Source organism: Colletotrichum jinshuiense, chromosome 1, assembly GCF_051148585.1.
Source record: "Colletotrichum jinshuiense chromosome 1, complete sequence".
Taxonomy (NCBI): domain Eukaryota; kingdom Fungi; phylum Ascomycota; class Sordariomycetes; order Glomerellales; family Glomerellaceae; genus Colletotrichum; species Colletotrichum jinshuiense.
This window is the reverse complement of record NC_139302.1, coordinates 31288-56963: the sequence shown is the minus strand read 5'-3', so window position 1 is coordinate 56963 and position 25676 is coordinate 31288. Positions and strand designations below refer to the sequence as shown.

The 25676-nt window shown below is 46.6% G+C and overlaps 6 protein-coding genes across 6 annotated transcripts; 1 reads left to right on the top strand and 5 right to left on the bottom strand.

The window, feature by feature from the left end:
• Positions 1-206: 206 nt before the first annotated feature.
• EsH8_I_000012 (uncharacterized protein) lies at positions 207-1438 on the bottom strand (the record flags this gene model as incomplete). The annotated part of the gene is made up of 2 exons (XM_083267425.1): positions 207-974; positions 1082-1438. 2 exons carry the CDS (start codon positions 1436-1438, stop codon positions 207-209), a joined length of 1125 nt encoding a protein of 374 aa, XP_083117863.1.
• Positions 1439-2434: 996 nt separating this feature from the next.
• EsH8_I_000011 (sterigmatocystin biosynthesis dehydrogenase stcV) lies at positions 2435-3592 on the bottom strand (the record flags this gene model as incomplete). Its single annotated transcript, XM_083267424.1, has 1 exon — positions 2435-3592. One exon carries the CDS (start codon positions 3590-3592, stop codon positions 2435-2437), a length of 1158 nt encoding a protein of 385 aa, XP_083117862.1.
• Positions 3593-9165: 5573 nt separating this feature from the next.
• Positions 9166-9894, top strand: EsH8_I_000010 (glycoside hydrolase family 11 protein; the record flags this gene model as incomplete). The annotated part of the gene is made up of 2 exons (XM_083267423.1): positions 9166-9425; positions 9483-9894. The coding sequence occupies 2 exons, from the start codon at positions 9166-9168 to the stop codon at positions 9892-9894; spliced, it is 672 nt and encodes a 223-aa protein (XP_083117861.1).
• Positions 9895-11398: 1504 nt separating this feature from the next.
• Positions 11399-11719, bottom strand: EsH8_I_000009 (uncharacterized protein; the record flags this gene model as incomplete). The annotated part of the gene is made up of 1 exon (XM_083267422.1): positions 11399-11719. The coding sequence occupies one exon, from the start codon at positions 11717-11719 to the stop codon at positions 11399-11401; it is 321 nt and encodes a 106-aa protein (XP_083117860.1).
• Positions 11720-13516: 1797 nt separating this feature from the next.
• On the bottom strand, positions 13517-13936 carry EsH8_I_000008 (uncharacterized protein; the record flags this gene model as incomplete). Its single annotated transcript, XM_083267421.1, has 1 exon — positions 13517-13936. The coding sequence occupies one exon, from the start codon at positions 13934-13936 to the stop codon at positions 13517-13519; it is 420 nt and encodes a 139-aa protein (XP_083117859.1).
• A 1234-nt stretch (positions 13937-15170) lies between these two features.
• Positions 15171-16231, bottom strand: EsH8_I_000007 (uncharacterized protein; the record flags this gene model as incomplete). Its single annotated transcript, XM_083267420.1, has 2 exons — positions 15171-15779; positions 16160-16231. 2 exons carry the CDS (start codon positions 16229-16231, stop codon positions 15171-15173), a joined length of 681 nt encoding a protein of 226 aa, XP_083117858.1.
• Between the last annotated feature and the right edge of the window lie 9445 nt (positions 16232-25676).

Below are 25676 nucleotides of genomic sequence, written 5' to 3'. Positions count from 1 at the left end.
AAGATGTTTACTATCAATTTCCTAAGAAGATGTTGAAATCTATACGTAAAAACAGACACCAACTTAGCCCAACGTCACGTTGTGGTGAATCGTCGTGTTAAATGTAGCTGCTTGACGAACAAACCCCCTACAACTCTCCATCCATATCGATAACTATTGAGGTACACTTCAGGCTTGGGCAGCGTAGAGCCTAGCTGGCCATGGACTCAGGGGAAATGAATAAAAACCTTGATCTCATCTTGAACGTTGAAACGAGCGTAGTACTCAGGGACATCCTCGATTGAGATACTGGCCGATGCGATGAAGTGAGGGCTCGCCTTACCGCTGCTGATAAGCTCAACAAGCATCGGCGCATACACCTTTGGATCGACAGGACCCGCTTGAAACCTCAAACGCTTGCCGAAGAAATCGGAAAGTGGGAACGCAGCAGTTGGCGAGAACGTGGATCCGAGAGGGGAACCGGGAGAGTCCGGCTGCGCCATATATACGCCGACCTGTCCGATTCCGCCGCCGACGTGAGTGAGATTGACCATCTGATTTAGGATGATATTGGGCTCATGCCCCAAAGTTGAATTCAAGGCTTCTATACCGACGCAGTCTATGGAGCGCATGACTCCATTAGGCTCATGGTTCATGATTTGAGCGACGGGATCGCTGACAGCAAAGTTGATGGGGATAGCTCCGATTGAGGCGGCAAGCTCCAGTCGGGCTTGTATGTGATCGACCACATAGACAGCAGAAGCGCCACGAAGAGTAGCCGAGTAGGCAGCCATGAGCCCGACTGGCCCGGCACCAAAAACGGTAACCGTATCTCCCGTCTCAAAACCAGAGAAGTCGAGGCTAGCCCAACCGGTGGCGAAGATATCAGAAATGGTGAGGTAGTCTTGCTCGATGGTAGTGTTGGTGGTCTCGTGTGTAAGTGGGATGGGGATCAAGTTCGAGTCCGCAAAACGGACTCTAGCGTATTCGGCTTTCTAACAGTCAGCTTCATCATTGACTTAAAGGGCAGCCACAAATAAGAGACCAACTCTCGAAATGCTGGAAAGGATACTGGGAACTTACACTGAAGACCATCAGTGACGACAGCTCCATTACCGTAGAAATCAAGAGAGGCGGGTTCCATCTCCAGCCGACCATGGTTCACAGTATCAGGAATGATGACATATTCGCCAACCGATAACCCGGAAACGGCACTACCAAGCTCTGAAATGTAGCCGATAGCTTCGTGCCCCATGTTCCATGGAGGAACGCCTCCTTGGTAGCCGCGATAAACGTGTAGGTCGGAACCGCACAGAGCGGAAGTGGTGATGCGGACGATGGCATCCGTTTGGTTAAGGATGATAGGCACAGAAATATTCTCTACAGACATCTCTCCAGGCACGCCTCTATACATGACGCCTCGCATGAAAGCGCCCCCGAATGTGTCGTTGAGAGCCATGGCGGAGATGTTGATGAGTAGATGCTAACAAGATGGGCTATTACTCCCTTTTGGGGTGCTGTGTTTATATATCCGTTAATTGCTGTCCAAGATATATACGCATGACGTTTCGATCATGGCTGTCGAAATTAGGAACCACTTGGCATACCACGTGGCGTCACTCACTGCACAGCCTTGGTCGAAGGTTGCTATACTATCCATTGCTACTCCCAGCCCGCAATTCAGGGGGGAGGAGCTTATCCACACCGCCGCATCAGCCTCTGTCAGCCCCCTCCATTGTCTTAACTCCGGCCAGGTAATCTTCTCGCGGACTTCAACTAAAACGCTAGTCAACGTTCAGGGGTAACAGGTACTTCCGTCGATAGGACGGGTTGTCGTTATCGTCGGTGAAGCCTGCCATTGTTGAGTTTCCTTTCCCGGCAGCATACTCATCTTAGGCTGGTCCCACAACACCAAGGCCATCCTATCAGTCCGAAGAACGGGGTCAGGTGATGACGTCTCATTAAAGCTTTTCCAGGGCTCGCATCGCCAGAATGAATCAGGCTCGAGTCGTTTCCAAGTTGGCTGTAATTAAGGGAGGTAGCAGAGTGACGCAAGAGACGGCCTCACCGCTGCCCAAACATGAGCCCGTAGCTGCCGTACATTACTAGGTAGGCAGTCGCAAAAGAAGTTTATCCAAAGCCACAGTATATCAGAAGCCTCTAAGTGTTCCTCGTAGAATTTGCGCTCATGATTACAATATGCTACACATATGAGGCCAACTTGTCGCCAACACGCGGATATGCGACAATCATTACGTGGATGACTCCACGACGGGCATTATAGATTTGTGTTGCACAAGTTTAGATTTCGATTACTGAGTTGACCATGTTAATGAGGAACGAAATAAATAAACAAAACCATCAGCTAGCAACAAGCACTTCCCAATAAGTGAATATAGGAACATAAGTATGGCACACAATGATATTTCCTGCTGCTTTGAAGTCTGTGAAACGATCACACATGTTTGGATGAGATGCTTTTGGGACTTTCAACCCAATCAAAGTTGCCCATTAATTTAGTCAACCAAACATCACCAGGCTTGTACGCGCCGCAGGGAGGCTCTCCACTGAGTGAAGTGCCACTCAAAAAGGTATGGGGAAACCCAGGGTCGAAATCGTGAGATGACTCGATTTCACAAATGTCCCCCTCCGTCAAGGTAGTGCCTAGTCCATCAATATTAGCTTTGATGTGCTCCAACTTCCTGCCGCCGACGATGGGAAACACATATGGAGCTTTGTGCCTCACGTAAGCCAACGCAACATCGAGGAGTGAAACACCTTTTGCGTTGGCCACGCGCTCCAAGACTTTGGAAACTTTCTTGTCTTGTTCTGAGACGGAGTTTTGTCTCCCCGGGTTGTATTTCTCTCGTTGTTCGAATCCTTCTTCCGTCCGAAATCGGCCGGCGTTAAGGACACCCCAGGGACAGAGGCCCATGCCCTCATCCATGCACATTGGAATGATGTCCCGTTCAAAGTCGCGCATCGAAGCGTTCCAGTTGCCCTGGTAAACGACAAATTGGCGCAAACCCGTCGAGCGAGCGTACTGATTTGCTTTAGACACCACCCAGGCTGGCGTGTCGGAAACACCGAGGTAGTGAACTTTACCGGAGACAACCAGATCGTTGAGGGAATGCATCACCTCAGGAATGGACGTAGAGTAGTCCCACCAGTGAAGGTAAAAAATGTCGATGTAGGTGGTCTGGAGCTTCTTCAATGATTCTCCAACAGAATGCTTCATCGATTTGATGCTGTTGCCACCGTAGTTGGATTGGATTCGTTGCTTATCATGGGTCTTGTAAGCACTGGTATACTTGGTCGCCAACACGATATCATCCCGGTTACCCCGTGAAGCTAACCACTCGCCAACCCACTCCTCAGACTGGCCGAAGTGATAGTTGTTGGCAGTGTCGATAAAATTACCACCTTGGGAGTAGTAGTGGTCCATGATGGCAAAGGCTGTCTCTTTGGTGCATTCGCCCAGTCCTTCTTTCTGTCTGTCGCCAAAGTTCATGGCTCCGAGAACAAGCGGGGAGACGCGAATAGCTGCCGTTGGAGCAAGTTGGCGATGGCGAGCCAAGAGCGAATCCGGGGCAGGGTGAAGCTGAGGCGTCATGTCTGCTGGTATTGGGATGAATACAGCAATAAAGTAGTGGATGAAAGTGATTGAATTGACTGGTCAAAGGAAATGCTAAGGATGACTTGTGAAACCCCGGGGGTGCTCAAATTGACGGTTTTGCTTAACCAAAAGTAATGTGAAGACTTCGTTTGAAATTTGTAGGTCACTGATCATTCAAGCCCGGAATCTCTATAAATATATATTTCCTCCTTTCGGGATTGTCAATTGACAACGCGGCATCATTGCGTCACTTGCCCGCTACGGCTCTGTGCCAGAAAGTCTCTTACTGAACTGTAATCACTACCCACGTATGCGACTTGCTGACATGCGGGGCTTTTGACAGACACTAGCTAAACTGTCACCAAATCTTCATCTGCAACCTGCTGACGTGTGGGGCCTGTAACGGGTTACATCCCTGTAACCAAATGGTACTTTTTAAACTGTACTTTTTGATTAAATCTTTCCTGTGACCTGCTGACGATTGGAAATTATAGCAGGGTTAATCGTCGCTGATTCACATTGCGAGAATCAGACATAATGCCGTCAAGGCTGACAGAACGGAACGACGCAGACCTGACGCCCTTTCTAGTAGGGCTGTTAAAAGCTACATGCAAGGCAGCAGCTTCCCTCAGGCACTCAGGACGTAAGGTAACACGTGGCCCATTCTTATACAGACAGATAGACTGCAGAACCTCTTAGAGGGGTTCAACTTTTAAGGAACCTGTCGTGATGCCGTGACCCGTCCGGCCAGCCTCGCGCAGCCTGCCGTATAGACCCACTTATTCGGGCCGTCCAATTTGCCCCACAACGATGGTCCCAGGTGAAGGTACAAATCGACCTTCGCCCCCGATCTATAGTTAATAAGACAAGCCGTCTATTTCACATTATTCGTCCGCGTATATAAGTAAACTCGGGCATGCGACAATACCATATCGCCCACATATAATGAAGACAAATTAGATGATTTCTGCGGCAATGTAGATGAACTAGTGTGAGCGTATCAGAAGTTCTTGTAAACATTCCTGACCGGCAAAAGCATATTAGCAAGACAATCTAAAGACTAGGCTTTTAGGCCCGGCAAAGATTTCCCAGTATAGAATATAGATACTTTATAAGGATAGAGAGACTGAGGATAGCCCTATTAATAAAATACCATCATTTAGAGGGTATAGTCGGGTAATAGCGGCTGGCCTCACTCGAGCTTGATGGTGGAAGATGGATAAAGTGTCCCACCAATCTCTTGCAAAAAGTGTTATGATGGCAATTTAACCTTGCCTTATCTTCTTTATCTGCTTTACAGAGGATATCTCCTCAAGGGTAGACCGGTGGCCTCCTTGACGGCTTACATCCTGTGCCAGGGTAAAGAGCCATTGGTTCTTCACTTCCTGACCAAATATTTATTGCGCCTGTGTCCAGATGTCTCCGTCATTGCCTCCACCATTTTAATAGAGCCCGAAACATGAAAGATTTGACGTCTAGCCCAACCCTTGGATCACCCTATACTTAGGCGCCCGGCAGTAGCTGGGAAACACTCGCCATCTCAACTGCAGCCATCATTTCTTACAGTTTCACCACAGTAGTTGATAGTCAATTGACCAGCGCTTCACCGCCACTCATTCTTCTGACAGTTTGTAATATCTACATACTACAAGCGAATTTGGAAAGGCCCCCTAAAAGATAACCTGCCTCAATCGGCACTACTATACCTACACCATCGGTGCTAATTGAGGTAAGGGACACTGTCACGTGATGTTATGAGATTTAAGCTAGTGAAGGCGAACAGGCAAATCAGCTCTAGCCAAGTTCAATTAAAACCCCCTTCTACATTTTGTCATTTTCATACCGTCTCGTATTTTCCCTTAGTGAATTATTCATCATAGAGAGCACCCTACTAAGCTGACTTTAGGTTCTAATTGGTTTGGGGCGATATAAGAGGTAAGTATCTTAAAGCAGAATCCTCAAGGGCGTCAGAAGGATTCAACAAAATCAAATCTTATGCTTGATTAAAATTTCGTTATCATTAGTTAGCGTATGAAAATTTGAAGGCTTTAATTCTACTGCCTGATACGGAATCAAGAGAATTGGCACAATTAGACTATTGCATTTTAGACTTAAACAGCCGTTTTAAATTTGAAATCTGTTACAAATGATGTTCTATATTAGTCAGTGAAATCTTGGGGCACACCCTTGCCAGAATCTATACTCAGAGATGCAAGTGCACAAAAGCCTTCTAGGTCTTCATGGTTTCTGCCCTAATCTAAGAGTCTTTTATGTGGTTGTTGAGAGATATATATATATTGTCCTTTAGTAGCGATATATGCTGAGATTCATACTGTCCAGATAGAGTTTCTCGGTGACATGTCCAAGGCCAGCGAGATATCTCTCAAGTATGACAGACAAGATATCACTATTTGTCGCGATTACGGCTGAAGATTAATGGATGTCGCGAAGCCGTCCCGCGTGAAGCCGGCCCTGGTGAAGTCGGCCGCGGTACTATTTCTCTTACTACTATTCGTTTATCGATGTAAACTTGGCTTGCCCATATAGAAAACATATATGAAATCCCTAGTGGTGGCCGTTGATTCGCTGGAAAGGACAGCGATTGTGATTGTGCTAAGAGCATTCGTATGTGTTTTTGAAGCTCACAGACCTAGCCTGAGACCCATGAGCTCAACTGAGAGCACTCTGTAACATATCCGTCCATATTAGTGACCAGATCACAAGTAACTCTATCAAGACGGAACTCTAAAGAGACATCAACTCTAACTGCCCTGGCAGGCAGACCCTCTGCTGCAAATCACCTTTGCCAATTGTTTAACTGTTGAAAAAATGAAATTATAGTTGCATAGTAGAACTTGCGCTTTTATGTACGATGTTACCAGTGCCAAAGAGCCAGCGGATGGAACCAGGCTAGCTACTAACTACTACGACCATTGGTTCACCTGGTGATGGAGCATTCAGCTGACATGCTACGGAGCTTCATAGCTTGATGAAGGATCGGATCCAACGCATTGGCGGCATGTTCACTTTGCACTGCGCCATGTTGACTGTCAGAGCAGAGGCAACTGGTTTCTTAGCGATCTTTGTTTAGTATATACCTAGAGTTCTGGTCTTTCAGATGAAGGGCGACCAATGCGTGTAGGGATCTACAACAACTAAGGTACCTCGGAACTCTCCATTATCTGGTAGTGGGGAATGGGGGGGGGAGGGACTTCGGACCCGGCCGTGAATAGGCGAGGCTGTCTCCGCCGATGATTAATCTTCTTGTTGGAATCACAGGGTATCTGTTGGATTACTCAGCCAGAATACAGGGAGCTGGCCAGCAGCAGCAGCCGGCCGCGGCAACGGCCGCGGCAGCGGAACCCGGAGATCCAACCTCCGGGCTGGCAATAGTGATATCTTCACTACTGCTGCTGCTGCCAACCTACCTACTCTTCTACACACAAGACAACAGAAGAATACAGTACCAGTTTTGATCCTTTGATTACGTTCGATTACTCCTGTACGGGTAACCTGTGATTCCAACAGTATCTGTTGTATACAACAGGACTGCCCGTATGGGCTGGAGCTCGCTGAATATCAATATGGTATATTCAGAAGCTGTAAATCGGTATGTAGAAGAGAAAGTAGGAGGTTGGCAGCGGCAGCAGCGGAAGTGTAAAATAGCTGTTGGCAGCCCGGAGACGTAATCTCCGGGTTCCGCTGCTGCGGCCGCTGCCGCGGCCGGCGGTCGGCAGCAGCTGCTGACCGCCCGCCCGTATTCTGATCACGTAATCCAACACTTCTACTACGTCTGTAACCGGGTCTCTTTGCCAAATGTGACCAGAGAACCCAAGACTATTTGCATCTTGCTAAAACCGAATGACTGAACTGGATGAGGCTAAGCCTAATATGTGAAGCGGTGCTGAGCCTAATCCTTGCAGGGCGCTGCACGGGTTTGTTCTCGTGCCAAATTGTTGTTGTGGTCATAGTCACCCGCTCTCAAAAGTATCGAAAAGGCATATGCCCTAGTTCGTTGGGTATGATGAACTAATCGTGAAATCATCTTTTTCTTTCCCTCTTAATTAGCCGGCATTGCTTCTGGTCAAATGCATTAGGGTAGCCTGCGACTGGAGCCCCTTGTTCGACTTGTTGAGAATAGATAGGACAACGAAGAATGTCGTCTGGCATGGCAGATGGCAGATGAAACCTCAGCCCAAGAGCTTTGATTGCGGTGTCACGGCTGTGGAACGTGCATGAGATGCAAGCATCTTTGTGTATGTCGCACCGGACCTCCCTTTGACCCAGCCTGTCAGCCCGGCCCGGTTGAGATTGCCTCTCCCCAAGTGTCGCAGCCAGGCAAATAGGAACTCCCAACAAGAAAGAGAGCAACTTGCGCGCGATGCAATATGCAAGCTGTGCTATATTCAATCCAACATGCCTAGGATGTAAATTTCAGTAACGCTAAGTAATCTGTAACAAATTCACTTCAAGGGAGATGATGGAGGGGTTTTTACTAGCCAAATGGAAGAAATATACACGTCCAAATCCGCCACCTGGAGCGTCTAGAATTGTACCCCTTGTTTGATTTTTCTGCCGTCTCATCCGATGGCTAAATTCTCTCCCGAGGTTAACATCTCTACCCTTGCACCCGAGGCGCTCGGGTGTCATATTAACAACGTCAGCAAAATCTACTATGATGATTTAAGCGGGGCTGGACAGAGACACGAAACTCCAAGCGTTGATGGCCCGATCAGGGGTCCTAGTCGATAAACTATTTGAGCGGTTCTTTATATACCTGAATCGTGGGCCGTTTCCCTTCAAGATCGACCTATATGTTGACGACATCTTTTTAGCGTACTCGGAATAATTTATGTGCAGTGGGCCTGGGTGCATATCTAAAACTTGAAGAGCGGATGGTATGATTAATAGGCGTGGTTAATGGGCCCGACCTAGATAATACATCTGTACCTCTGGTCGTGAATAGTAGCTTGCTTACCTTCCAGGCGGATTATTTTGTCGGCAACCTTGTTGTATCATACTTGGTTCGGCTTGTTTGTACCTGAGCTGGACATCTTTGCGGCAACCATGACGAGGCCAGTGACGCTTACCGCATACCCACACTATGACCCACCAAGCTAAGCTTACACTAGTGGTAATCAAGTTGAGGTTCATGTATTATATGCTCCCAAGATTCGATGGCGGCAGATTGACAGCATCCCAGTTCATTTGGATAGCTCTAGTGTTCATCGCATGTCCAAACACATTTAGCCGAGTGCAGGGACCGGTAGTGACTTATGCCCAAGCTCGGCAAAAGCTTCTTTTGATGAACTAGTCGTTTGTGGAGTACTGTTTCACCGCGATCTTCGATAGATTGCAGTGAAAATCAGGGGAACTACCCGGCTAAATTCAATAAAAAGCATTGTGGGCGATGTCAAGGTAAGGACATGTGGGCGGCTGTATAACAGTTATAAAACAAAAAGTTTCTCTTCCAGATTCATTCACTTAGTCGCTATCTCTGTCACCAGTCAGTCGTTTCATCAAACTATATACCTTCTTCGTGCGAGCTCTTCCCAGTTCAAACCGACACCATGGTTGCATTCACTTTCACTCACTTGGCATTTGCCGCCTCGATCATCGCCAGCGTCTTTGCATCACCTGTTACCAGTCCCGACGCTCCCGACTTCGAGTTAGGCCCCTCCAACCTTGCCCGTCGCCAGGACTACACCCAGAACTACAAGACAAGCGGCAACGTAAACTTCAGCCCGAGCGGAAACGGATACTCCGTTTCGTTCTCGAGTGCTCAGGACTTCGTGGTCGGCAAAGGCTGGAACACGGGTTCCAAGACCAGGTAAGACTTTGCCACGCAATTCTCCACGTTTCATGTTGACTAATTGATTCTGCACAGATCCATCACCTTCTCTGGTTCGACTTCGGCCTCGTCTGGCACTGTTCTGGTCTCCCTTTACGGGTGGTGCACCAACCCGCTCGTGGAGTACTACGTACAGGAGTACAGCAATGGACAGGGCGCCGCACAGGGTCAGAAGGTGGGATCGCTCACGAGCGACGGGTCCGAATACGATATTTGGAAGCACACGCAGGTCAACCAGCCCTCAATTGTGAGTACTACAACCTTCACGCAGTACATTTCCGTACGCAAGAACGGTCGCCCGAACGGCGGCACCATCACCTTTGCCAATCATGTCGCTGCCTGGCAGAAGCTCGGCATGAACCTCGGAGACATGAAGTACCAGACCATCTCCACTGAGGGCTGGGGCAACGCCGGCGGTTCGTCTAAGTACACCGTCTCGGGCAAATAAGAAGCATTCGGATAGCCGGTTTTCTTGAAGACATTAAATACGGACAATCAGACGTCGACACTTCGAAAGGCCGACTTTCCATAAGCTTCCTCTTATGGGACTTAGAGTCCTCGCTCAACTTTGCCTGGACCTTTTCTCTTTTCTCTTTAACTCTATCAGGTCTTGCCGCTAGGCGGAGCCACTTCACTGCGTTAACTTAAGTATCCTGCGCTTCTAGCAAAGCCAGATATCTGATTATGGATACTTCTATAACATTGGCACTATCGGTACATTTTATTCCTGTAAAACATGGTTATGTTTTGCAGAAGAGAGGATAAGAAGAACCGATTTCTTGTTAGTAATTGTCACGGTAGCTTTATTCTGCCAAGCCTTTTCTTTGGCTACAGCACTTGGCGGCGCACATGTCCCGTACGCCTACATGTGACTAGCTCACTGGATTCCTACTTATACATGCTCTTTGTCATTCTTTCACTTATAGAGAATACAAGACGCTTTTCCTACAATCTCTTATACCCGCTGTGAGCTCTCTTGTCACAATAATGCTTTTGCTTTGTGCTATAGCTTATTGCCTTGATCTGCATGTAATAGCAAGAGCTTCTAAACTTTTCCGGGAACGCCGATAGAATTAATTATTTGTCTGCAGCATTTCGGCAATAATGAAATGTAAATTTGACAATAATGACGCGACTTCAATCCACAATCCCTATATATTTATAAAAGGTTTAAGCCTCCCGGCCCTCCGTTTTAAACTCGGACCTATGGCAACTATATATATCTAAAAGAGTTGTATAAGTAATTATAAATGACTTCATGTGAGAGTTGAATAAGGGCTGTGCCTTGATGAATGAATATTTCATACTTAATCCAGATTCCTAAGCCAGTATATCATACATGCTAAAGCTCAATTCAAGTCGAAATGGGATATCTGGTGGAGTACTCAGCCAGAATACAGGGAGCCAGCCAGCAGCAGCAGCCGGCTGCGGCAACGGCCGCGGCAGCGGAACCCGGAGATCCAACCTCCAGGCTGCCAACAGTGATATCTTCACTACTGCTGCTGCTGCCAACCTACCTACTTTTCACACATACCACACCAGGATACAGTACCAGTTTTGACCTTTCGTTGCTTACGCTTGAATTACCACCCGTACGGGGATCCTGTGATATCGATAATATCATTATTGCAATACATATTCTGAAATCTTTATCTCTGAAATCACTCTGAAATATGTAAAGCTTTTTGAATTTCCTATCTTTGTCCTACTCTACACAAAAGAAGACAAAAGTGTCAGTTTCATCTGTGGTAGGAACGAACATTTGATATTATGAAACTACAGGTCTCCGGTGTCACCCAAAAGTCTTGACCCAGCCTACAAAAGCATCACCCTGCACAATTAAATTGCGCAAATAGATCCTAGCACACAAAAATCAGTCTTGTATTTTATTGGAAAGCAATTTATAAGGTATTCTGTTTGAATATGGAAACCTACCCGATTGGTGGAAGCGCTTAGCACTTGGTGCGGCCAGACCACTTGCCCAGGGTGATGCACTCATCAGGATACCATCCTGTGTGGCACTTGCAAAAGCCCAAGGCGACGCCGCCCATAAAATTCTGGCACGACATCGCGCAGCGGTTTCCAGCGTCGCCGTTGGTGCCAGCCCTGCCGCACGAGGCAAAGCCCGAGGCGCAGAATCTATCCTTGAAAATGGTAGTTGGACCGCCAGCTCCCTCTTGCGCCTCCCTATGGGTGAGTAGGGGTATGTTAACGGCTGCGGCAAGAGAAGCCATAGCGCTAAGGGTGAGGGTGATAGCGGTGAAAAATTGCATTGTGGCGTTGAGTTGATGGCCTGTGTTGAATGATTGTGATGAAGCTAATGCTGTTGTTATTGTTGCCGAATGGACTGTAAGGATAGTAGTGAAATTGGAGGCGAGACAAATGAGTGAGGGATGGGGGACGAAGAGAGCGAGGTTATGACCAGTCTTTATAGTCTCCAAAATGACAATGCGTTTATTGAGTCTTGGTATTACAAGAGTACTTCGTTCTCTGGTAGCTTAGTGTTAGATGCCACCTAGAGCCCTAGGAGGTACAGCATCTGACTCGAACCTATCGTATGAGCATGTTAATTACCACCCGCGCAGTCTTCCATGAAGTCAAGGTAACCCTACTTCTAGCATAGATGTTACAAGTCAGATTGAGACAGATTCACTCAAATACACCGCTTCTATTATTCAATGTGGACCAAGCCGCACGAGTCGTTGCAGATAACTCTGCAATATCTTTCTCCACAGAAAAGGGCTATGCACATATAATTGATATTGACGTTATGTAAACACTGCAACTTGGGCACTGGTAGTTCTCAGTCTTACCTAAATGGTGAATAGAGATTACTTGTTGTCAGGCAATGAAGCATATGAGCCACACCTACCCACTATAAAATGGCATGCTATATACTGTTGTCCACTAAGTGGCACGTAGTGAGGACTTCATTACTGTGTTTTGACTCAATTTATCACACTAATACATCCGTAGGGTCCGTAGTAATTAGCTTTACCCTAACGTAATGACGATCTATTTGACATATGGTCCAATCTATCTAGGGTGCACTGACGGATGTCTCAACCGCCAAGAATGCAATCAATTTAAGGTGGTTTGGACCATAGAGATACTTGAACGGGCCTTTAGAGCTGCGTAAGTAAAACCTAATATTTCCCAAGAAAATGGCCTCTGCGCCGTCCCAGCTCAGCCCAGCTTCTAAGAGTCAGGTGTTCGGCTGAATAGCGGTATTTATAAGTAGGCCGAAAATCCGGTCCCATCTCGTTACACATTGCCGTTACAAAGCGGTTAACAAGCCATCAGCCATCCTGACGCCAACTCAGCTCAGCCCAGCCCTTGAAGGTTAAGGCTCGGCTAAATAGCGGCATTTGAATTAAATCCGAAAATCCGATCCCATCTAGCTACACAACATGTGCCCTAAACAACTAGCGCAAAGCGACATGTTACTGAGCACGGCCATTGAGAAAAAGGGTTTGTAGGCTGATGACCCACCGATTGAGTTCGGCAAATTCTAGAGCTATTGGAAGAGACTCCCACTCATCACTCATCATTCCCAAAACCCCGAACTTGCAAAAGCGAGAGCATAAAATGACAGGTTTGGGTTTTGGTGAGATATAAATTGTCTGGTAGATTGATCATCTAGGGGAAACACATTTACGACATGACCGAAAGATTCCTGAATTCATTGCAGGGCCGAGAAAGCGCACCGAACACTGCTTTTCTATGTAAGATTACTGCGTAGAAAGTAGATGAATGCAAAAAGTCCTCACCAGGAAAGAGACGTGATTTTAACCCGTTGGGCAGTTAGATGCTAGGCCATAGGCCCAGGCGTGGCAGACACCTTAGAGGCATGGGACCAAGAAGAAAGGTTTACAACTGAATGAGCAAGTGATTTTTATTTCATACGGAAGTGTGCCTGACACGCATTTATAGAGCCTATATGTAGGTAGGAGAGTGCTCGATGTTGATGGCAACTCATCATGTCTAGCTATGCCGCTGGATCAGCCGAGAAAAGAATGCGATCCACTGATGAGACTGAAAGAGGCTGCGACTCTCCCAATGTTAAAGTCTTATGGGTTCCAACCATTAAGCGCTTGCTGAAGAACGTTGACCCGGTCATTGAGTGTTTTTTGGGTCTCGTCAAACCAATCGACAGCGTTCTTAGGTGACTTTGGCTTCGCCGATCGGCTCATACCAAGAAGAAGATATGCTGCTGCTGGATCCTTCTTATGGTAGTATTCGTTCAGACCCTTTTGAATGGTAGCCTTTTTGATCTTGTCATTTATGGACGTAGGCAGCTGCTGGGACATGCTGGTCAAAGCACCGTAGAGATCATCAAGGCGCAATGCGTTGGGAGGTTCCTTCGCCTTGTCGAAATAATTGACCTGCCCGGTCTTTAGGTAGTAGGTGTCGAATGCTGATTTCTGCTGCTGGGCGCATGTGGCGACTCCCTGACACATTGGGAAGATATTATTGGCATAAGTAGTCATCTTGCTGGTTGCTGGGATAAGGCACAGAGATGGACCTTGTTTTTCAACTTGGGAGATGTTCTTGTTTTAAAGATTTGTGATCAAAGGACGAGCTTGGAGAAGCAGATGTCGTTCTTCGTTGCTGAATATGTTGAGATGGTGCAGCTTCTAAAAGCAAATTGCCTGGTATTGTAAAGATGAAGATGCTTTTACTTGAGTAGACTTGTTAACATTTATACATGAAAGTCTATAGCTCATTATCTATCCTTCAACTCTAGCATGGAAAGAATACTAAACAGCGCTTCCATTTGACGATCGAAGGCCCATTTACCCATTCCTCATGAGCTGAGTGCTAGTGGCTTGAGAACGTGGCATTGCGCCTTTTACTAGTTAGCCCCACTAAATGTCTTCAGCATGTGACTGAGACATACAAGGAGCCGGTGCCCTATGAATTGTCTAGCTGAGAAAGGGTTCCTAATGCGATTTTAAATCCATCAATCATATTCACATCTTGTGGCTGGCTGAGAAATTGGCCCCAAAGCGATTCTGAATCCATGAATTCTACTCACAGCTTGTGGCTGGCTGAGAAATTGTTCCCAAAGCGATTCTGCATCCATGAATTCTCTTCACAGCTTGTGGCTGGCTGAGGAAGATTTCCCGATTCAATTTTAAATCCATCAATTTTAATTACAGATTGTGGCTAGCTGAGAAAGGGTTCCTAAAACGATTCTCAATCCATGAATTCTATTCACAGTTTGTGGCTGGCTGAGAAAGGGTTCCCAACTCAATTCTAAGCTCATCTATTCTAGTTATTCAGCTGGTAACAAATTGCGCGTAGCTGCGCCTTCCGATAGGTTGTAGCCAACCTTGCATTCACTAGTTGTGTATCTAGAATCTCAATAAAGCCCTGTCGACCCTATTAAGCGAGCCTGGATACTATGTTAGGGCCGGTTAAAAATGTGGCCTGCAACGTACGCGCTCATCTGGATCTGTGAACTCGTCCGCTATGATCTATTGCTGGTGTGATTTTCTTGAATCGAAGAGTGGGGCCTGCCGTCGAACACGGGAACGAGGGCATGAGCCGGACGCCACAACGCTGCTTGTTACCGTTATTACTCTGGTGCATAGTGCTCTCGCCTGCTCAACTTGCTTGGCATGGATTTGCAACCAGCTCCAATAGCGCCATCGAAGAAAATGATACGACCGCGCTGAAGTGGGTTATTGAGATATCAAGTATTCTAATAACCCTAAATGTCTAGATTACATTCCGTTCAGTGGTCCAACGAGCGACGTCTCGAATGGCACTCATGGGCAATAATACCAACTCAACTGCAATGCCGCTACTTGTCAAAAATTCGCACTGCGCATTTGTGAGATGGTCACCATGGAACATGCCCTGGTTCTCCAAGACTTCTATGCTCCTCTCGAGCAAGTTCTGCGATCGTAGAATAACGTCCTCAGCCTGCTTGGAGAGCTTCTCGATGTCCCCCGAAGCCTCCATCGTGACGTTCCAATTCGTGTCACTGAGAGTGTCGTAGCCCAGCAGCCGCATCTTCTTGCCAGCTGAAAATGTGTGGAAGTCCTTTGTCCACTTATGACTCGTTTCAATGAGCAGGACTTCAACGGTTAATTCGATGCCATATTGCTCTACCTTCTTCGACTCGAAGGCCGAGCTGCTGATCATAAGACCTGTGTCTCCACCCAATCGGTAGCCCCAGACAAAATAATCGCCGTACTGTTCTTGAAAGGCTTTGTAACCTCCTCCATACTTTAACATGGCCAAAGCTTCGTGACACAATCGAGGGTTGCGTTCGAGCTCGACCACGCCGCATCGTAGGCTCGCCCGGATAGAGCTCTTATCTGACTTCACGATTCTTGTCAGTCGAGGGGAGGATAGGTACAGAGAGAGTCGCTTACATCGTTGTTTTCTTTCAGTTCTTCATCGTATGTGCCTTTGACTGAAGCCGAACAAAGAAACGGAAGGCCTACTCCCACACCGAAGCCAAGAGCAAGGTGCTTGAATGTTTCGGTCTTCCTAGATGTGCTAACGGAGTGAAAAGAGGAAGTGCTCCCGATTTCTCTATAAAGGACTTTTGGGATCATGTAAAAGTCCGAGAGAATGAATGGGTTGTGTTTGAGCCAGGGGTCGTCAAGACGCTGCGATCGGAAACAGGTTCCGAGGCCAACTCCTTGTTTTTTCCATGGAAGAACCAAGGGCACTCCTTGGGCAGTTTGTTGAGCCACCCAATTCGTGTCTGCTTCGTCGAATTGGAGCCAGTCGTCAAACTCAGTGTCCTGTATCTTCTGTAGAGACATGTCCGCGGTTGTTTTCACATGGTCTGGAGAGAGTGTAGAGGTGCTATAGGTGATGCATTCTCAGCTCCTCGTCGAACATGTTTATCCCAGATAAATGTCGCGTTAACAGGTCATTCGTGTTATGCAACTACGCAAAATTTTGTAGAATTAATGAAAGCATGTACCGCTTGCGGGTTTGCACGACCTGGGCCGTTCCAGGAATGGTAAGACGCCACCCTCGCTTGTCCTATGACTCTAGGAACCAATTCATTACTCCTCTGAGCTGAACTTGTCTAATAAAAAAATGAAATGTAGCAGACACTAGTTTCAGAAACAACATGAATATGTCTAAACAGGTTCAGGCGACTTTCACCACTAAGATGCTTTTCTCGACTCGGTCGGCTTGTGCCGTCGGCGCGCTCCCGCGAATGCATCCTGATAGTGCTACGTCCGTAGGTGCCTTTGTCCACTCTTGAGGGCGTGATGCTCTTATCTCAAATTGCTTGTCGTTCGGTACTATATAAAGATGGCAGAAAACTTCTCCTCCTCTATTCATATAAGGTCATTTCCTTTTCCCTTCAATGATTTTTCCTGCTGTCATTTAGCCTTAAGGATATCTTCCCCATAACCCTGAACAATACTAAGAGAGGCTTCATACATCGAAGATGGCTCTGCTTCTTGCGCCTTATACCAATGCCATGAGGATTGGACAAGGGTAATGTCCACGGATATTTCACTCCCGAGAGTACCCTCACTAACACCGTGACAGCTTCAACTCTTATACCCAACAAATCTGCGTTGACGATGCCGTTGCTATAGACCCCAATAGAGCCGAGAACATTGTCACCAATGATGGTACCACTATGCGGATCGTGGCAGAACTCACGGGCAAACCAAGCGCCTGGAACCGAATTAAAGAGGTGATCAAGGAAGGGCCTCTCGTCGAGCCTGAGTTCGCCGAAAGCAACGAGAACGTCTCCAAAGACTCGGCGCCCGAAGAAACAATCGAGCTTGCGGATACAGAACCTTTGGTGATCGATACCGCCAATTCAGCACAGTCTAGTGAAGCTCCTCTAGAGGAAAAGGCAACAGCCTCGGAAGAGGTTGCTGTGGCCGTTCTGGAGTCTGAAGCTGGCAAAGATGTAGCTCCTGCAAGCAATGATGCGTCTGTGAAAGAGTCAGAGGAGACAGTAAAAGTGCCAGCAAGTGAGAATGGCTCCGTGATTGAGGTTAATCACGAAGACGCTGCAGCCGCCGCAGCAGATCAAAATGAAGGCCAGGCTGCGTCAAGCACAGTGGATACTTCCTCTACCTCATCGACCTCTACTGAAGAAGGCAAACGAGCAGAAGGAAAAGTCGCGAAAACAGGCACATCTACCGGCCGTCTATCTCGCAACCGATTGTCCTCTGTTGGCAAAGAGAAATCAGCTTCGACGTCAGTACTAGCTTTTCAAAAATCGGGCAGATTCCAAGTCAAGGGAATTCCATCTCGACAAGCTTACAAGGGAACTCTCGCTGCCTCTCAACAGATGGATGAACTGGCTATGGAAAGGGCCAATCTAGAGAAGGCAGAGAGACTCGAACTATTGCAAGAAGAGAAGAAGCGTATGGCTGAGCAGCGTGCATACCAACGCGAGATTGAACTGGAGAGACGCAAAGAGCAGACGCTCATTCGACAGGAAGAAGCAAAGGAGCAGCAGGAGTTACGCGCAGAGAAGCGAGCTTTCGAGAAGGCTCGCCGTGATGCAGCGCAGCAAGCCATCGATGAAGCTGTGGCTAAAAACAAGGAGCCCTTGACACTTGAAGAGTTAAACAAGATCAAGGCCCAAAACCAATTTGCGGACCGCTTTGAAGGCGTGATGAAAGAGGACAAGAAGTTCTACTTTGACCCCTCCACAGGCCGTGGCACAAGCCAGACCGTGACCTATTCCAGCAAGTTCATTGACAAGCTCAGCGATATCACGGAAGACATGTGCATCTCAGGTGCACTGTCCGTCAAAATGGCCAAGATCGGTGGTTCCGGTCGAGGATCGTTTGTTGACTCGGACAAGTTCAAAGAAAGTGACCTGAGCTTTTACATCAGCGTCAAAGTCGTCAACCAGACTGTCAACTTCAAGGATGCGCTCGAGTTCAACAAACTGCGCTCGGTTGACATCAAATCTGACGACTTCAACAAGGTATATGGTGATAGCTTCGTCTCCGGCTTCGTTGAGGGAGGCGAATTCAATGCTGTTGTCAGCATGAAAGTGCACAACAAAGCTAAACTTCTTGACATCAAGGCTGAAGCCAAGGTTGCGCTCACAACAGGGCCAGTCGATATCACGGCGGAGGCTAATGTTGGGATCGCTCGCACTAACCTGGAGATGAACACTGAGACTACTATACAGGTTAGCTGGTGTGGAGGTGGAGTTATCAAGCCAATGGACCAGCCTTGGAACATTCAGAGTATTATGGAAGCGGCCGCTCGCTTCCCCGAGTTGGTCACCCATTGTCCTCAGCGCACCTATGCAATCCTTACAAAGTACGACACACTTCGCAGCTTCGTTGCTATGCGCCCAGCTTCTTTCTCACCATTACAGTATGAGAACGCGCAGATGTACACCAATGTACTCATGGACGTGTTCATGACGTACAAGTCCATCTATAAAAAGCTAGGGGATCAGAGCTTCAGCATCCGGAACAAAACTCTGGAGTTTGAGCCTGTGGATGCGGGACAAGCGGAGGCCGACAAGATTGCTGCAATAGAGGCTGCAGCAAAGACGACGCCTCTAATGGCTGAATTGAAACGGAAGATCGACACGAAACATCCGCGAGCGGCAGAAGCACAGCAATACCTAGCAGCGCTCCAATCCGCGGCTGATATATCTCGTTTTGAGGCGTCTATGAAAGGCATCAGCGATGCTCGCAAGTTTATCCGCCGCCAGATGGTCTATATCGTCAACGAAGTAGACTTGATTGAGAAGGACCCGAAAATTGCAACCGACCAAGACCACGAGGAGCCGTTTCAGTCTCCACTAATTTTCGAAGACCGACTACCGGCTACTAGAATACCGGATCGGCTAAAGCCCAAGTCTGATCCCCTCGGTGGCCGCCGAATCATGGCTAAAACTCAGACTGAAGCAGAACTTGAGACACAACAGAACTCTCAAGAAGCGGCCGATGCGGGATCACCGCCAGTATACACCATGGAACAAAATCTGTCCATCGAGGAAACAGCTTCAATTGATAAAATCGAGGAGAAGTATCCGGGAATTGGAAAGTACCTTAGGGTTTCTACAGCCGTTCCAAAGGCGGACGGCGGAGTGTTCTTCAATAATCTGGACTTCCTCTTCCCAGAATGGCAGGTGGAGCATATTATCATCGGTATTGCCATGGGCCGCGTTGTCTCGATAGAGATCAAATACGAGAATGGGTTGGTCCTGCAGAAGGGCATGGTAAGTGGATGCGGCTTTGTCGAAACAGCTCTATGCCGTGCTAACAATATTTTAAGGCACTTTCCGACGTCAATTTCAAGATGCTAAGGGACTTTCAGTCTGGCGAACGTATTACTTCCGTGGCAATCGAGGTTGGCGAACTTACGTCCGGTGGTAATGGAGAGCGAGTGTTGTCGATTTGCATGTACACCACTCGTGGCCGCAGACTACTGGGGCAAGCGGCTCGAAATGAAGTGCTATCGAAAGACCTTGTACGAAAGGACGGCATTGACTACAAGAAAGCGTATACTACCTTCGTAGATGCAGCCTTCAGCTCTGGAACGTTAAAGGGATTCTTTGGTCAGCTCGATATGGACCTAAAAACAGGAGGCCTTTTGCGTGTTGGTGTCATTTGGGGTTCCAATGTCACAAGCAAATCAAGTCTGACTACCACCGTACAGGAGGTCGCACCCATTTATGATACCGACGAGAGCTCAATGGCGGCAACTATTGAGACTTTCCGTGGACAGGTCCGCACTGCGGAAGACGAGACGCGTTCTGTTAAAACTGAGCTCTCGGCCGCTCAAGACCGCGAGCGCTCTCTAACCGAGAAGAAGACACAACTCGAGGAGACGATCCGGCACCTCGATCAAGAGAAACAGCGCTTAAGCCAACTCGCTGAAAGGGCGGATTCCGAGCGTACACATGCACAGAATCGCCTGGAAAAGGAGCGCCAGATCATCGTCGGGTTTATGCGATTCGACGGTATTGAATATACGCTCAACCAAAAGATTCACAACAAAGTGCGAGAGTGCATCCTTAATCGCGGGACAATCTCACTCACTATAGAATTCTTTGAACAGGAGATGAGACGTAATGAGTCTCCTAATGGTAGAGTTGATTTTTGGACATCTGAGAAAGGCGCCTTATCTATTGTGGGATATGAGGGTACAACACATACCTTCCAGTAACAATATATACGAATGCAATAAATAGAAAATTGTAACGGCACAGCCGTACAATTGGCGTAAGTCGCGGAGCGCAGTCCTTGTGGTCCTTATTAAGCAGTGTTGACAGCAGCGCAAGCATGGTTGCTTGCACTGACGGATCTTTTGATCTATTGCCATAGTGGGTCACTGTCAGCCTACTATTACAAAAATTAAGGTAAGCTTTAAGCTACCAACATAGAAGTCCAACATTACCCTATAGTGCACTAATAAAATAGCTACTTTTTAGTAGTTTCTTTTACCGTCTAAAATTAAACTAAAGATAAAGAGTAAATTAGAAAAATACGTATACTAGTTTTATAATATTTACATAGTTAACTTTTACTTTTGACTCATAAAGAAACTTAAAGAGGGTAGTCAAAGTGTTAAGTATTTAATAATTTATTTAATAGTGAACTACAGCTTTAAATACAATCTTAATAGTAATATATTCATTAGGGCTCTCTTCAAACCTTTTTACTTCTACTTTTTCTATATAGAAATTATTTCTTAATAAGCTCTAAAAGAATTATAAATATATAAATTTACTACTTCCTACTTATTACTTACTATTTATTTAACTATCTACCTATTAACCTAATGTTAAAACTACATATATAGTATAAAGACGTATATATAAATATATACATAACTATATAAATATATATATAAACTACATATAATATTGTGTCAGGTGACACACCATGGGATGTATCTACAATTTTTGGTTAGTACTATAACTATTTTAACTCTCTCTTGTAGGATGTAAATAAAAAGCCCCCTTCAGACTGATGGTGCTTGCCGCCAGCTTGAATGTAGACTCAACAAAAGCATTGGTTACATGTATAAAAGTCATAAATTCTGCCTGTAATGCAAAGCATACAAACACTTTCACAGATCAGGATCTAGATCGAAATTAATCCCACCTGTATCATCTCTACTCTACTGGTCGTCTTGGTCGTTGTCGCCTCAAGCCTGGAAATCGCCGAATGCTGATGCCTTGTTAAGACCGGCAAGTTGCTACACCACCTCGCTTGTTAGTATATGACTTACTAGGAGCTTTTTTGTATAGCCGTATATATACAGGATAGGAACTGCTGCAGCGGCGTTTGCAGTGAAGGAACTTACAAGTAGTGCGATTGCGGACTTAAGTGACAAGGCATCACGGTAAGTGTTATCCATGTTGGTAACTCACCAGACTAAGTTGTCATTTATACGACACACAAACAACCTATGGCATATAGAAGTTCTATCATTTCAAGAAAAAGTCTTGCCAAACCTTTTGCTTAATTGCCTGTAGTGCGGATTTAGTGCATGCAGAATGTGCGGTAAAGGTGGCCGGTGGGATTAAGTTGAGATTACCTACAGAACGTTTACTTAGGTGTGGAAGAAGTTCCAGCAATCTTGATGATATCAGTGATGTCATAGGAGACCAATGTAATTTGATCACCTGAAATCCATGATCATGGACTACGGACCACTCACCATTCCCTTCACGTTGATTGAGACACTTCTTGACAACCTTGACTCTATATTCTAAAGGGCTGCACGACACCCACGACCCCTTTCCTTTCCATTAGGGGATAGATGAATGCTGGTCGCCCCCCGCATGTATCAAATGACCCCGGAGGCCGACGACTTCGCCACGGACACTTGCGGCATTATAATTTTTTCTGTTTCCGTGGAAATTGAAAGCACATTAAAATATGAATGTGGGCAAATGACCACTTTATGAAGTCACCATTGGGTTGGTCTGCACTGCCATTACAAGATAGCTACGACGGGCTATCTCAGCCATAGACTGGTTCAGGAATATACACCACAACATTCCATTGATAAGATTATGCCCAATCTTGTTACAAGGTCAATTAAATCAACAAGGCAAGGTCTGAGGTCAAAACATGGATTTAAACCTCGTACTTCAGCGCTGTTTCCTCGTGGTCAAGTTTAATCATGCTATGTCGTAGCCCATGATCAGTTTTTGTTGCCAGTGAGGTTCCACTGCCGAGTCAACACTTGAGAAAGTCCGTGGAGAGCATAAACATTTTCCCTGCTCAATACAAGATTGCTCTGAAGTCTGACACGTTCCCCGATGTCAAATTCTCGTTTGTTCCACATCTCCCATGTAAGGAAGCTGTGCGGAAGAAAGTTAGCATGCTCAAAGTCGATGATGATTAGCCTGCTGTCCGGGTTGTTCCCATCCTCCAGAATAAAATCATGGATGTTGAGATCGCAGTAGCATAACTTCAGACCCTCTGGGATAAGCTTGGCCTGGCTCGTATCTAGCCGTTGCTGGAGAGAGAAGACAGTAAGTGTCTTGTTGTTTCCATACAACATGCTAAACATAACTCGATGATTTTCTGTTTACAAATTCTTCGAGGTCTTCCAAGCCGAGGTCTTCCAAGCTTGCAAATTGTCTCGGTGCATCGGAATCGTCCTTGCCGAATGCCCAATTCTTGATTAGGCCGCCCTCGACAGGCCCAGGGCTTACATCGGTGGGGGCTGGAAATGAAAGGAGAAACGAGATTGCATCTGCGATCCTGTTTTTGAAAGGGGCTTCCTAGCTGACGATTCTGATTTTTTGGGATCTTCAGGGCTCTGCTCTGCGTACTCTCCTTCAGGAGGTGATGCAGAAGGCTCTGGCCTTTCCTGTTCATGCGCCTGGCTCTCATTGTACGTGTCTGGAGCCGCAAGTTCAGCCAATCCCTCTGGTCCAGAGGAGTCTTTGTCGCTCTTCCCTGCAGGTTGCCCTTCGGAAGACAGTGCGGCAGACTCTAGTTTTTCTTTTCCACGCGCTTGGATCTCATGATGCCTCAGTAAAGCAGCCTGTTCGTCTCTCCTCTTCGTTTCCTCAAGTACAGCACGTACTGCCACAAGAGGGTCCGGTCTAAATTCACTTAGAATCTGGGCCATGGATGTACCAGTGACGTATTCCAACACTATAATGCCGTAAGGAAGCGACTGCAGTTCCGGAGATCCGTGGAGCGTGACGTCAAGAAGTCGAAAACTCGCGGGACAAAGAATCGTTGCCTAGCTTTCTTATCCATCTTGGACAGCTGTTCGTGTACATAATACTGCGTGTTGGCTTCTCTTCTCAGTGAATCGCTATCATGTCCGTACTTGACCCAAACGAACACATCGGCCGGCAGGCTTCTCGGAGAAAAGCGGAAGCCTCGCAAGTTGTCGTAATACGGTCTTTTTGCGCATTCCGCAATATCTTATAGTGTATTCCGTAGCAATTCTTCGTGATCGGGTTTCCAATCCGACATAAACTCCATTTCGTGGAAGAAAAGAACAAAAATGAGCTGGTAACGGACTGTTGGAGGATGATGGTTTTCGAAAGGCATGAGAGTGGGAAAGCTGTCGGGTGCTTTGCAAGCCTGTGCCGCGCTGAACTTGGACTTCAGCGGGGCTGTTGGTTCCTCGGAGGCAATCCCACCTCCCTCATCCGCCAGAGATCGAAGTCTAAGGTACTCCACAAAGAGATACGGTTGATTGGCAGGCCCCATGTCGCGCTTTCTAGTGTGATCTTGCATTTTCTGTCCGGTCTAGTGCTCACAATTTTTGGCTTGAGATTACAATAGTCAGTTGGAATCATTTTATGGAGTTGCTTGCCGCCAATGGTGATCGCACATGTTAGGTATCGCTTTCCTCGTCCCAAGATATTTTTGACTAATTTACCGGCGCTAGCTATGTCGCAACAAAGACGGGGCAAGGAAGGTTTTGTTGAAGCTGACAATACTGGAATGACCCATCCATACGCTCAGTTAAAGCAATCGAGCGGTAGGCGCCTGCATGTCTGTAAGAAGGCGGCGTTGTGGTAAGAATCAGGAACTCGGCTAGGAGCTTTCAGGGATGAGGGTTATATTCAGCCATGTTAGATCAACATCTGATCATTCCAAGCATATCTTCGCAGTATTTAGCCGCTTGGGTGCTCGGTCGCTTGACCGAGCCAACAAGCAACAACTAGTCCAATCGTCACAAGGCAAACCAATGCTGCTTTGATAACCCTCTCTTTCTAAGCGCCGTGATTATTGAAGCCCCAGAGAATGCAGGCGAACCGCGACAAATCAATTGGCATCAGGTCTCGACGTAACGTCGCCCACCCACTGTTGGCCACCCCCACTGTTGGCCACCCAAAATACCAGGACAACCGTACCATGGGTATCAACTTCAATTAACTATTGACTCTACCCACCACCAACTACAATACATTCTTCTGATTCACTAGGGTAATCAGATGCGCTGGACTCATCTATCCCACTTTCAGCTTCACCAGCTTCTTGTTGGGCACGTCGTATATCCTGGATATTTGCGAACTTCGTATTGGGGTCTATTTTGACCTTCTGCTTCTTCCGTTTCTTCCTATCGTCAACCTTCTTCTACAGGTAGTGAATTTCTTGCTGGGCAGCTGCCAGCTGGTAGGCCTGCTTGTGGAATCCTTTTTTAACCTTTCTAAATAGCTGGCGTCGTGTGTTAACGTTTTAACTACCCGGCTTAAGCTGGCTGAATAATCTAAGCTGGTCTAATAGATCTCTAGCCCTTCTAGGCGTAGACTACATAACTATAGATTATACTAAATCTAATCTATTAGGATCCTAGGCAGCCTAGATGGCAGCCTATATTAGTTAGGTAGTCTGCTTAGCTGGTGTAGTTAGTATAGTTAGTGCTAGCAGCAGCTTGCTTATTATAGGCTTAGCTATTAATATAGGCTATAGTCTAGTCTACTTCCAGCTACTTCTAATATTCTACCCTATAAGGGCAGCTAGTTATACCTTTTAGTAGTAATCTATAAAGTTCCTTTTACTAATAATAGTAGTATTATCGTATAAAGTAAGCCAGCCTAGCTCCTTTCTATAGGCTGCTTTTAGAGGTCTAAAAACTAACTAATCTAGAGGCTAAAGGATGTAGGATGTATATAATAGTAGAAATAATAGATAGATCTTGTTGATGTAGTATATCTATATAAAGTCTGTTGTCTTGTAGCTGCCGTATCTATCTAGAATTAATAGTCTAGCCTTATCCTTACTCTTAAGGGTAGTCTAAGGAATAAAGACCTTCTATAAC